This window comes from Mycteria americana, chromosome 15 (genome assembly GCF_035582795.1).
Source record: "Mycteria americana isolate JAX WOST 10 ecotype Jacksonville Zoo and Gardens chromosome 15, USCA_MyAme_1.0, whole genome shotgun sequence".
In the NCBI taxonomy this organism is placed as follows: domain Eukaryota; kingdom Metazoa; phylum Chordata; class Aves; order Ciconiiformes; family Ciconiidae; genus Mycteria; species Mycteria americana.
In genome coordinates this window covers 3,819,589-3,832,488 of record NC_134379.1, presented here as the reverse complement: position 1 = coordinate 3,832,488, position 12,900 = coordinate 3,819,589, and the positions used below count along the sequence as shown (strand labels likewise).

General features: G+C 35.5%; 1 protein-coding gene across 1 annotated transcript in view; it reads left to right on the top strand.

Annotated features, from left to right (window-relative positions):
- BRIP1 (BRCA1 interacting DNA helicase 1) overlaps positions 1 to 12,900 on the top strand; it is a 64,435-nt gene that overhangs the window by 7,619 nt on the left and 43,916 nt on the right. Inside the window, 8 exon segments of the mRNA XM_075517998.1 lie at positions 3,495 to 3,788; positions 4,274 to 4,495; positions 5,032 to 5,231; positions 8,918 to 9,050; positions 9,570 to 9,721; positions 10,267 to 10,438; positions 10,555 to 10,692; positions 11,103 to 11,264. Coding sequence (XP_075374113.1) covers positions 3,495 to 3,788; positions 4,274 to 4,495; positions 5,032 to 5,231; positions 8,918 to 9,050; positions 9,570 to 9,721; positions 10,267 to 10,438; positions 10,555 to 10,692; positions 11,103 to 11,264 — 1,473 coding nt within the window.

Here is a 12,900-nt window from a genome sequence, read left to right as displayed (position 1 = left end):
TTACAACCTTCACAATGGAGTTTGAGTGACTTCTGTTACACATTCCAGGAGACTGGCAGCCTGTTACAATCAGGGTCTGGACTCCAGAATAGGCTAATTTACCACGATGGGATGAAGAAAGTTGTGGATTTGTATTACACGCTCTCACCTGACACCGTATCTGATCCTTTTGCTGCTGATTGACATTTTGAATGAGCTCTTTGAAGCAAGTTCCAGCTTAATTAAAACGTTTGCTTGGTTAGCAGTGATCTGTGAAAGCCTGTGATAAATATTGAACTGGGTTCACCTGCTGGTTACTGTGAGAGGATAAACAGCTGCTTTGTGTACTTTAATCAAGAGGCTGCAGCAGCAGCAGAATACTGTGCTTTTTGAGAGCTTATAAAGGAATAGTTGAAAAGCTCTGGTAATGTCACTGCTGATATCTTACTAGATTGTGCTTGTGTGATATTTCACACAAGAGGTATTCACTGCTGTATCATTTAGATGGCTTTGTAACCGGGAAATGTAGATGAAGATATGAAGAACTCCTCTTACCTCTTTGTGTTTCAAAGATCATAAGCCTCAGTGTTTGTTTAGCTCTAGTTTACACGTAGGACAGGTTGGTGGACTTCATTATTCTTCTTTTAATCTGACTTCCACGTTTTTGCCATATAAATATTGATGTGATAGGCTGTTTTATCTACTCCCGACAGAAGTAAAAACAAGCTGGATTAGCCTTAGGTCCATATAGTCTGGTGTCTGATCTGTAACAGCATCTGTTACTGGATGTTTCTGATTAAATACTGCCGAAAGTAGAGGAGTATCTTTTTTCCTCCCCTCTCAAATGAAAATCTCTATCCCAGATTCAAACAGCTGAAAACAGGTTTAGCTCTGAAGCCAGAGGGTATTATGAAATAGTTTTCTACTGTCTTAATTGTTTCTACTCAGCCCCTGCTCCGATCCTTTCATAAATAAATCAAAACATTTGCTAATTTTATTATAGTGTAACCAGTATCTCTGTGTTATGAGTCTAAAAACGTGTACTTTGAGGCAACGCTGCTGTGGGAACTGCCGTATTGGAGTTATCACTTTGTTCAGCTGGAGAGTATTCTCTTTCCTTTTGCTGTAGTAATGGGAGATTAACACCACGTTAGATTTTTGCTATGTGATATCGATAGTAAATTCTTTTTATAGAAATACAGAATTAAAATAGTTTGGTTTTATTAAAATTTAAAGATGACCAAACCATTTTCTAAAGGATAACAAAGAATTCCAGTGCAAATTGACACACTTGAATAATGTGCAAAGAACATGAAGAACTCAACTTTTAAGCTATGTTTTAACCATTTTCTTAAAGTTTCTCTTAATTATAAGTACCTTCTAAAAAGGTTTTATTTATTTATGTATTTTAGGCTAATGGTGTCTGTGGCTTTCAGAAGTGTTATGACTACTGCAGGCAGTTTTATACTCATACTAGTTATTCTAAAATCAGTCTGAGTTTACAACTCTCAATGTTGATTTTTTAAAAAAAAATTTTTTCAAAGTTAAAGGTAACATTTTAAAACTGGAATACTGGGTAAAGTGCTTCTTAAAGCCAGTATTATACCAATTTCAAACCTTTTAAGAAAAACTTTTAAGGCCACCTGTAAAATACTGTAATTGATAAGCCTTACACATAAGAACACTCTTTTAATTATTTTTATGAAAAGAAACCTATCTGTGTTTCTAAACCCATCATCGAAGAGCCTTCTGTTCGTGTTTATGTGTATATTCATTTGAACTGCATTTTCCTGTTAGAACAACTTTTGCAAAATAGCTGCCTGATTGGTCCTAATATTTTTCTATTACTTTTATTTGGAAAACTAAATGTGAAGCTTAGCATTAGCAGTGAAGTATTAGTGATATGGTATCATCTTTGAATTCTGTGTATTCTTTTTACCTCTGAAAACACAATCTGACTTGAATTAGAGCTAAAAGGTAAATGTGTTCTTAAAGGCCCCACCACAGTAAGTAAACTGCTTCTGTTATATTAATTGTTAGCATGATAATGTGGTTTTCATTATTTCGAAGAGCAGAATAGAATATAGATGATAGAAATATCAAGGTACAATTTGCGTTGCAGTTTTCTGTGCGAGTACAAACCAAGTTGAGTATTGCCACCTATGTAACATATACCATATGTCAGCTGTTTCCTGCTTTGCTGTTGACAAGAGCCCCATTCATAACTCTTCTTTTTATCCTTTCAGTGAATAAGTAATTATTCAATATAGAAGGCAGGATATTTGGAACTGGCTATTTAATGTGGCAGCACACCGTAATGAAATCTGCTGTTACTGGCAACCCGAGAGGGGAATGTAACAATTCCAGCATGGGTGTAACTTTATCTGCTTTGAGGGCCTGTTTATTTGGCACATCAGTGAACCTTTTATCCCAGTGAGTGACAGCTCCAGAAGGGTTACATTTACATGCATTCTATCATGTATTGTAATATTTAATGGCAGATGAGGCTGAGTGTGGGACTAAGGGTAATCCAAACTTGGTTTTCCTCAGAATGGAGGCTAAAAGACAGCTTGATCCCCCGAATTGTGGTGTAACACACGGCATGACTTAGCATTTGTTTATAATGTATAACCTTACTGATTACAATTAAAAGTGGAAGGAGGAGTGTTTGAGCAGGCAACTACATGTTGTTACTTGCACTGTCACCTGAAAACCAAATACAAACTCTTTCACACTAGAAGAATTAATTGCTTTTTATGGGAGGTGTGTGTGGACATGGTTACTCATGAGTTATTTTGTTTTCCTTGTGTCTTTTCAGGCTAATTATTAGAATTTCATGACAGTTGTTCCAGTATTTTATATTGTGAAAGATGGTGCTTCTCAAGAAGAAAAAAAATTGGCTTTTAACAAATATTTTACAGGATTAGGTTCTGTTAAGAATTATTCCCTATTCTGTCTTTTAGTCTCAGTTACTAGCTGGCCTTTGACATAATGGCATGGCAAACCTGTTTCTAATGGAGAATATATGATGTAGTCTGTTTTATCTGCAAACAGATTTCTTTAAACTGTCCAGATTTCTTCTGCTTGCTTTAAGGAAAAACGTACTCAGTATTTTAATTTCAGTGGGTGGTCCCAAGGTTTCTTCATTTAAGGTGCTGGATACTTCTTATTCTGTACCAGGAGTGTCCTTATGCTGAAGCTTAAATGTGAGAAGTATATTTGCATTATTCACATATGTAAATACTCCACTGGAATAATAATTTTTTCTACGATTGTGTTATGATAAAGTTGTATCTAGAGAATGCTAGAAGTTTTTTAAGATTTTCAGGTATGAGGACATGGTGTGTATGCTTTAACATTTTTAAACTTTTTGCAGTTTGATAGGCCAACCTGGTGATTTAACAGGCTATCTTGAACTACCCTAGAGGGCATTTTCTAAACAGACCATTAGCAGATTTAGCATGTTCCTCTTACCATGGGGTTTTGTTAATCTTTTTTTTTGTTTTGGGTTGCAGTCTTCTGGTCCTTGCACTGAGTGTTCCTGTTCTTCTGGAAAAGCAACTGATAAAGATACTAGTAACACAAAGAAGAAAGAAAACAGAGATCGGTCGTTCATTCCCAAAATATTTTTTGGAACACGAACACACAAGCAAATATCCCAGATTACTAGAGAGTTGAAGAGAACAGCGTATTCCAGTGTCCCTATGACAATTCTTTCTAGCCGGGATTATACCTGTATTCATCCAATGGTGTCTAGTAGTGGTAGTAACAGGAATGAAATGTGTGTAGAATTGCTGGAAGGAAAACATGTGAGTAATTTTGTTTCAGAAAATGAGCATTCATTTAAACATATTAAAATGAAAGGTAGTTGAACAGTTGGAACAAGTAACACTTTTGACTTCTTTATACTATGTTGGTTAAAAGCAGCTGGTAATTTGGTTTAAATATCATTAGAAAATGTTGATATACGGTATCAATACTGAAAAAATATATGACGATAGGAATAATATTTATGACTGCAAGGTTAATGTTCTCAGGAAGACTTAAATTGTCTTTGGCTTTACAGATGAAGAAGAAAGAAGTGTTCTTTATTGGTGTACATTTTAGGAAAGTGGATTTGCCTGTTTTCTTTCTGACACTATGTGTTTTTCACTATTGTCTGACATAAAAAGTAGCTGTTAGAAGTGCTCCCAGGAAATAAAGTCAAATGCACGTGTAAACTTGGAGGATTTAAGCTTACTTGTTTTTCATTATTTTTTGTAATCACTAACTATCTGCACTTATTTGCTTTTAGGGAAAGTCCTGTCTTTACTACCATGGTGTTCATAAACTCAGTGAACACCATGCCCTGCAGTCTGCACATAGGATGTATCAGGCTTGGGACATTGAAGATCTAGTGAGCCTGGGAAAGAAGCTTCATGCCTGTGCATATTTTGCAGCCAGAGAACTCATGGTGGGCGCAGATATTGTATTTTGTCCTTATAATTACCTCCTAGACCCACAGATACGGGAGAGCGTAAGTATATTTCTAAGAAGATTGCTGTAACTTAAGTTAAAGGGAAGTTAGAAACATAATGTTCAGTGGCTACGATCAACTGAAATCCAATTTATATCCAAAATATTATCTACAAAGTAACTCCTGGCTTAAAGATTTTTTTTTCCTCCCCCCACCTGCCCCCTGCCCCCCACCCAAGAGCATTTCTGTGTTACAAGTAATGCTTCCACTGGTCTCTTACTCTAGCTGATCAGTCACATTTGTTTGTGGTGTTTTGTTTTGTTTTTTCAATCAGTGGAAAAGAAACCCTTGCAAACTTTACAATTGTTTAGTTTATGGAGAGTGTAGTAGGTTCAGATTATATTAATCCAGGCTGAGATAAGGCTCCCCCCCCCCAGTTATTTTCTAGGTTACAGAAATTGGATCAAAAAGCTGAAAACTTTCTGTTGCTTACACCTTGATGCAGAATATGCACTTTTTTAACAGGATCCTGTTAGCTGCTGTTTCTCGTTAATGTCTTTCACTCTGTTTTACTAGATAATAATTTTCTTTTTTAGATGGAAATTAACCTAAAAGGCCAAGTAGTCATTTTAGATGAAGCCCATAATATTGAGGACTGTGCTCGGGAGTCAGTGAGCTACAGTGTTACAGAAAGTCAACTAAGAGCTGCTCGGGAAGAGCTAGATTTCATGGTCAATAACAACATCAGGCAGAAGAATCATGAGCCCCTACGGGCTGTGTGCTACTCTTTGACAAAGTAAGGCAACTCTTTCTAATTCCATTATTTCAGTTAATATTTTAAAAAATTATATTTAGATTCCTTTTGCTGATGCAATTTACTGGTTACTATGTTGCATCAGATAAAATGCAACAGAGGTGTACTTCAAACTGTGCAGTCACCTGATTTTTGTTCATTTGAGGAATCCAGAGGGGTTTGATCTATTTAAAAAAATACACTTGTCTTAAAGGGAGGCCTTGAAATTCTGTTTTGAAAAGTATGTTATGCTCTTGAACGATGTGTTGATCTTTATGGGGCTCACTGTCCTAGTTTGTGAAGTTCTGTATGAAAATTTTACCTAAGATAAATAATTTTTATCTTTCACATGCTTCTGTTTGCTTATTTGACAAATAGTAATAGCATTATTTTGTGAAGGCATTAATTAGTTCACATTTATAAAATGCTTTCAGAACCTTGGACAGGAAGCGTTTGGAACAGGTTGGAATCTGTTCTTGGAATCAGACTGGAATCTGATTGGAATCTATTTGGAACCGATTCTTCGTAGTTGAAAGTGAATTTATCAGTCATGCCCTTTGTTTTCCCTGCAAAACTTGAACTTGAGCAAAGAGATATAAGGGTCTGAAAAATTGGGGTACATGCAAATTCTCAGAAGAGACTTGTTGAAATCTTTAGAGAATTCAGGTAGCAAACTCTTTGAACAGAGCATGCACTATCCTCTTTGAGTTTCTGATTATTCTCAGGCAAAAGTTGTCCAGACAGAATTACTGATCATTCTTTCTCCCTGGGCTATGTCAGTAGAATGTGGTTTTAATGATTTGCTTTTGTACTGAAATTGAAATCAAGGATGTGCTGAATCTGTTAGTACTTGCCTTGTTGGAACACAAGGATCGTGGAGTTCAGTGGTAGAGAAATATGGATGATTGAGGGAGTGGTTTTGAAAGCAAGAGTTGATCAGTAAGGCAGAAAGAAGCTGAAAAAACCAGAAAATGTTCTCCTCTTCTCTGCTTCTTTCTGTACCCATAGAGGAAAAGGTAGTAAGAGCAAAAAAGAAGGTAAAACCCAGAAACTATGGAGACAGAATTGGAAGGGGAAGACCTGAGCAGAAGCTGAAAATCATGAGAGGGGATACAACAAAAGCAAATGGACCAGGGGCAGAAGCTCAGGAAGGAGGGAAAGAAACAAGGGGTCAAGGGCTCAAGTCTTTTCGTTGGAGTGGGAACATGAGAAAGTTGAAACAGTGTCAGAAGAGTGTCACCACTAGAGAATTTGGAATTCAGCTCTGTAGCCCTTAATTTTTGAACCTTTCTTTTGAGGGATCCAGGGACTGAAAGAGTTCAGAAATGCACTGCTAATGAAACCTTGAACAACAAAGTCAGCAGAATAAAAGTGAATAATGGTACAAGTGGCTCTGAAGTTAACTGAACTCTGATTCAGTGCATGTCAAATCGTCATTTTGTTGCATTAGTGGTTGGTGAAGTAGACTTCGGAGTACGCTACAGCACGTAGTTCACCATTTTTCCGATCCTTTCTCTATTCTGAGAGTTAATGTTTATGTGTCACAGAGACAAGTGACTTCTGTTTTTCTTTTTTGCAGAAGCTAATTCTCCTACCTTAGATACTTCAAATGTTAAATTTTAGTAAAAGATGAGAACAGCATGGCTGGAGATTTGATTGCCTCAAGCTTTTTAACCTTATCAGAAAAACTAAGATTGATTGTCTTGGCAAATCTGCCAGCAGCATGAAAAGCAGTTGCTGGAAAGCAGAAGACTGGGTGTAAATAGCCAGTAATTGGTAAAATGCTGTTGTGTAGTGACATGGTTTAGTTGTAGGTTGTCCTGCGAGGAGCAGGGAGTTGGACTCGATGGTCCTTATAGGTCACTTCCAACTTGAGATATTCTATGAATCTATGGCTTTGCCAAATGCGTGGGTAATTAGAAAAAATCTTACTTCGGTTATAAACATCCTGGGCCCTCATTCCAGAAAGCACTTAAGCATGGGCTTAGTGCCACAGAGGTGCTAAAATGACCTTTCTGAAGAATTTGAAGATAGACCAGTAGAGGTATACTGGCAAGCTTTTCTGATGAGACGCAGATTTACCAGGCCAAATTACTTTGTTCAGTGGAGTAAGCTGTATCAACAATGGGATTTTCTGGTAGGGAGGGAAGGAGCAAATATACCTTCTTGAATTGAAGGCATGTTTGTAACATTTGTTAAATCTTTTCCTGAAAATATTGCGTACACCAATTTTGACTTTAAAACCATAGATATCTTTGTTGGAATCAAGCTAATTTTATTTATGCTTATTGCTTTACTCTAAAAATAAATTAACAGGTATTTCAAGTAAATGCTTTAACATTAGATTTAATTGGATGGAATTTATTCTAGAACTTGGCTTTTTTGTGATATTTTAGTATTAGGAAGGTCGTTGTGTTAAGTTTGTATTTGCATTTATAGTGTGACCACTTCAAAAGTATATGTGATGGTGTTTGAAGTTCATAACAGGGAAACAGAAGTTTCACATTTCCTGAAATGTTTTATCTGTTGTAAATCTGTTTAATTTCTGTCATAGTGGCCCTTTCCTAATTTTAGTTCCAAGTCTTTTTGATGTTACATTTGAGGAAATGGGGCGGAGTACTACACTGGAGAAGTTCTGCCTGTGTTAGTGATCATCATTCCTTAATAAGATAAAGCAAATTTATAGCCAAAGAAGTGATTGTTATGGTAGTATTTATGGGGTTTTGTTTGCATTTAACCTGGCAAAAGGAAAGGTTTTTTTTTAATTGTTCCATTGATCAGGTTATTTGCAGTGACAGGACAGGAAATCTGGAATGGAAAAAGTCACTAAGCCTTGTTGCTTTAGTTGATAATGATTAGCTGATTTTACAGGTAAATATTTTGAACCGTTGTAGAAATGACAGCTGTCTTTCTGATGCCTCCTGCTGGTTGATGAAACGGACAGCTTCGGCATTTCCTGGGAGGCAGGAAGCCTGCCTGCTTTTCTAGATGGAGGGAAGGTCTTGTAATACTACCGGGATGATGGAGGACACATTCAGTTAGAGAAAACTTTAGCTCTGCCACAGATGAGATGATCTGCACGTGTAGATCATGTTTTTAGAAAGTCCTATCACATTTTGCATTGTACATACAATTAGAATTCTGCTTAATTTTCAAATTGTAGCAGAGTTAAAAATACCTGTAGGTAGGTTAAAATAGGCACTTTTTATTGCCTCACTTTCCCTTACTGTGTATAAATATTAAAAGTACTCATTTCATGTCTCAAGATTCGTTCTTAATAGGAAAGCCTGCAACTGACAGGGATGATAAACCATCTTGCATCAGTTAGAGTAATAATTAGTGGCTTTAGAAGTACAGCAGAGATCTTAAATGAGCCTGACATGTTATATCATAAGAGCAGATTAAAATATAATCCTTTTTCTTTATTGTAAAGATATTACATGATAATAAAATATAAACATACAGGGACAAATTTTCTTCTTGCTTGAGCTGCATCAAGAGCAGTTCCATAGAAGTTAGTTCAACAGTGAAAAACTGGCATAAGGAAAAGCAGAATCTCTGTACTTAGATGTAGTAAAATATTTATCATCATCATAGAAGTCTGGTGCAATTTTTGAGGTTTAGTTTGTACCTGCAAAGTATCTCTAAAATTAATGCAGAAGTTATTTCTGATTTTTCTCTTTTTACAGCTGGTTACAGGAGAGCTCTAGCCAATTAGTAGAAAGAGGGTATGAAACTTCCTGTAAGGTTTGGAATGGAAAAGAAATGCTCACCATATTGCACAAAATGGGAATAACGGGTATTACTTTTCCCATTTTACAGGTAATGTTGTATGCTATATAAATGAGTACCAGAGTGCATAATATCGATGTTGTTAAACATCTTAAAATGTACATAAGTTAAATGCTAACACATCTTTTTAATTTACTGCAATATTGAAAAGCTACCTGAAAATGATACCTGATGAAAACCAGGAGTAATCCACTTGAGCTACTGGAATTTGTGGTGAATCAATGTTTTAAAGGGTGTAATTGATCATGTACAGTTATTTAAGTGGAACCATTGAGTCAGTGATAGTTTTGCCTGTTCTATCCATCTGCATTTTTATTGACTGTTGAAATGTATTTACCCTATTTTCAAGTTTATCCCTCCTTTCTGTGTAAGCCAAATATGTTAAAAGCGTTGTTACTTTTCCTGTCCAGTTCTGTCTTCAGTTTAACTTCGTAGGTATCTTAGGTGAACTTTTAAAACAGTGTGGTGATAGTCTTGTATCTGTATTAGCTTTGGTTTTGAGAAGATACTTAGAATGTTGTTAATGTGGAATTTGTTTGCCTCTTATAGAAACATCTTGCTACTGTCCTGGAAAAAGAAGAAAAAATATCAGTGCTCGGTAGAGAGGAACTTACTGAGATACCGATTGTGAGCCCTGCCACTCAGATTGTGCTGAAGGGGTTATTCATGGTTCTTTTATGTCTTTTTAAAGATAATAGCAGGTCAGTGCAAATACATAGCCTGAGCTGTGTGGTTGTGTTTAATTCAGCTGCTTTGCCAAAATGCCTCTTCCATTTGTGCAACATCTCAGTTATGGTGTCTGGCTTTTAAGCAAAAATAACATTTCAGAAAGCTTTGGAAAATCTATTTATGTGGAAAGAATTTAAATACTACCAAATTATTTTTTTTTTATTCATAAATGAATTCCAATATTGAAGAAATTTATTTTGAAGGTTAGGTGTAAATTTTATTGATGTGTTGCCAAGTTAAATATGTATGGGTTTTGTTTTTCTACATAGCACTTATCATTTGACTGTCTTGTTATCTTGACTACTAATGCTAGCAGTTACTAAAAATTTCTGATTGGAACCTAATTTTTAAATATTCATTATTATGAAGTTTCACTGTGTTTTCTAAAAGTATAGTATTTTTATACTTAAATTGTAAATTCATTGTAGCCACACTGTCTTTGCTTTGTATGAGCTTAATGCTTACAGTTTGATTGCTTAATTGTAGTTTTTATTAATATTAATATATCCCTATATAGGTATGCAGATGACTACAGAGTTGCTCTACAACAAACTTATGCTTGGATGAATGAGGACCAACTTGATGTTTCAGATACAAGTGCCTTCTTTACACGGCCCAAGCATAAAAGGGGTTTGCGGCAGAAAACTGTAGTCCACATGCTTAATTTTTGGTGCTTGAATCCTGCCGTGGTAAGCTGAGTGTGAAGTTGAAGGCCTTAAGTAATTTGAGCGATAACAAATACATATAAGACCTTAAAGTGATTCTATTAACTTTCTAAGTTCCTTCTTTTCTTTCTCCAACGTAGGCCTTTTCAGACTTAAGTGATGTTAGAACAATTGTTCTGACATCTGGTACACTCTCTCCAATGGATTCATTTTCTTCGGAGCTTGGTGTGAAGTTCTCTATTCAGTTGGAGGCAAATCATGTTATTCGGAACTCACAGGTAAACTTTTGCATCGTTGTACCCTCTCCTGAGGTGTAATGCTGGCCACTGTAAAAGAAACAATAACCTGCAAAGAAAAATGATGACAAACCCATTCCGTAAGTAAAAAGAAATGTACAGAACAGACTACTGCTTGGACTAATGCAATTGTAAAGTACACTTTCAAATGAAAAAAGGGGCAATTTTTAGACACATACTCCCCTGGAAAAGTTGAAGTCATGCTGTTTTGGTAATAATCTTATACCAGTTATTGCACTTTCTCTTCTGTTTTTAAGTACTGGAATTAACTTGTTTAGAAATAGCTCAATATTTTCCTTCACGCTTAAAATTTCATTATTTAACCTAATGTAATTTAATACAGTTTGTGTCACATATTTTAGAATTAACTCTTTTAATATGAAATACACCAGGTTTGGGTTGGCACCATTGGAGCAGGCCCTAATGGTCGGAAGTTGTGCGCCACATTCCAGCATACGGAGACCTTTGAGTTCCAAGATGAGGTGGGAGCACTTCTGCTTTCAGTGTGTCAAACAGTTGGCAAAGGAATTTTGTGCTTTTTGCCATCCTATAAGGTAAGGAAATCTTAATTCATATTCTTCCTCTAAAAACAGACACGCTCTACTTGAAAATGTACTGTGTAATCTTTTGCTTTATGCATCCACATATACAAATGTTGATAAAATAAATGTATTGTAATAACATATTGTGATTATATTCTGTTGTAATTTCTTGGATGTTATATTGGCTGGCGTACAAGTTTGTTTTCATGAAAAAACATGTTCAAATTTGTTTTCAACAGATGTCTGTATCTTAGAGTACAATTGTTTTGATTAGTTTTACCAAAAAATAAAGCCAGACTGATCTGCAGTTTTTTCTGAAATTTTCCCTGAATGTTTTGAAATTATTTAAAGAAAAAAAAAAGTCTCCTCCATGTAAGCACACATCATGAAAGGAAACTTTGTGTATCACTCAGCAGGAAGAATGCTTTTGCATGTTCTTTGTATGCTATTTGAATGCAGTATTCATCCAGTTAATTTCTTCTTTCCTTGTTTCTTGTTCCATTTCACCGTGTTGGAGATTCTAGTATATTTTTCTTGAGTTGGGGGGGGGGGAATTGCTCACTGGCATTGGCTGAAAGGAATCAAATTTCTCATTTTCAAACTATGTAATATTTAATTTCACTGACAACAAATATCTGATTATGGTTAATCTGTACCTCACAGTAGTTCTGCTTTCTTCTCTATTAGTTCTTACTGTTATTTATGGTCAGCTCTGAGGAATAGGAATATAAACCTGCAATATAATTCTGTAATTCATGCCCATTTTTCTTGTAATGCTTGCAAGAGTGTGACTTTTTTCATTTTAAGCCATCATTTATGACATTTAAAAAATGCTCTCAACAAACAAAACAAAAACCTCTCTCTCAAAAAAAAAAAAAAAACCAAACTGAAAAACCTGCCAAATGAACAAAAACCCCAGCATAATGGAAAGAAAGGTTTCAGACCATTTCCCTCATCTCTAAGGTTCCTTAACAGAGAATATTTTAAAAAATGAAATAAAACCAATTTCTTCTTTTTTACAAAACCTTCATGTTAGTTTTGCTATTTAACTGAAGAGGCTGCAAAGTGAGGGTATTTTCTTCACTGAGTGTCTATAAAGAATTGCAGTCATCAGTGCAATTACTGACAGTAACCATTAGGTGACCACATGAGACCAGGTAATGTACAGCATTGAAAAAAGCAGATTACTGACTATAAAGTTATTTAGCCTAGCTCAGAAAACTCTGCACTTATATGCAAAGTTAACGATCTGAAAATAAATTTTGCATTCAATTTATTTAAGAATTGAAATGGGAGAGTATTTCAGTTTTCACTGTCATCATTATTCTTTTACTAATGTATAATGTTGAACAGTATGTGATAGTTGATCTTATGTATGCAGACCTGACAAATATTTATGAAAGTTTTTATGAGAATAGTAATCTGAACTGAAAGTATAGAGAGACTTTATAATGACATTTAATAAAGAAGGAAAGAGATTGCTGGACAGCTCTGGGACCCTTCCCCCTCTCACTGCCCTTATGTTTTACTGAAAGGTCACCTAGCTAAACATGTTGAGTGGGGTTTTGGTTTTTTTTTTTTTTTTTTTTTTTCCTTTGTGGGAACCCTTCCATGATCCTAGCGAAAGTATTGATAAATATAAATTGCA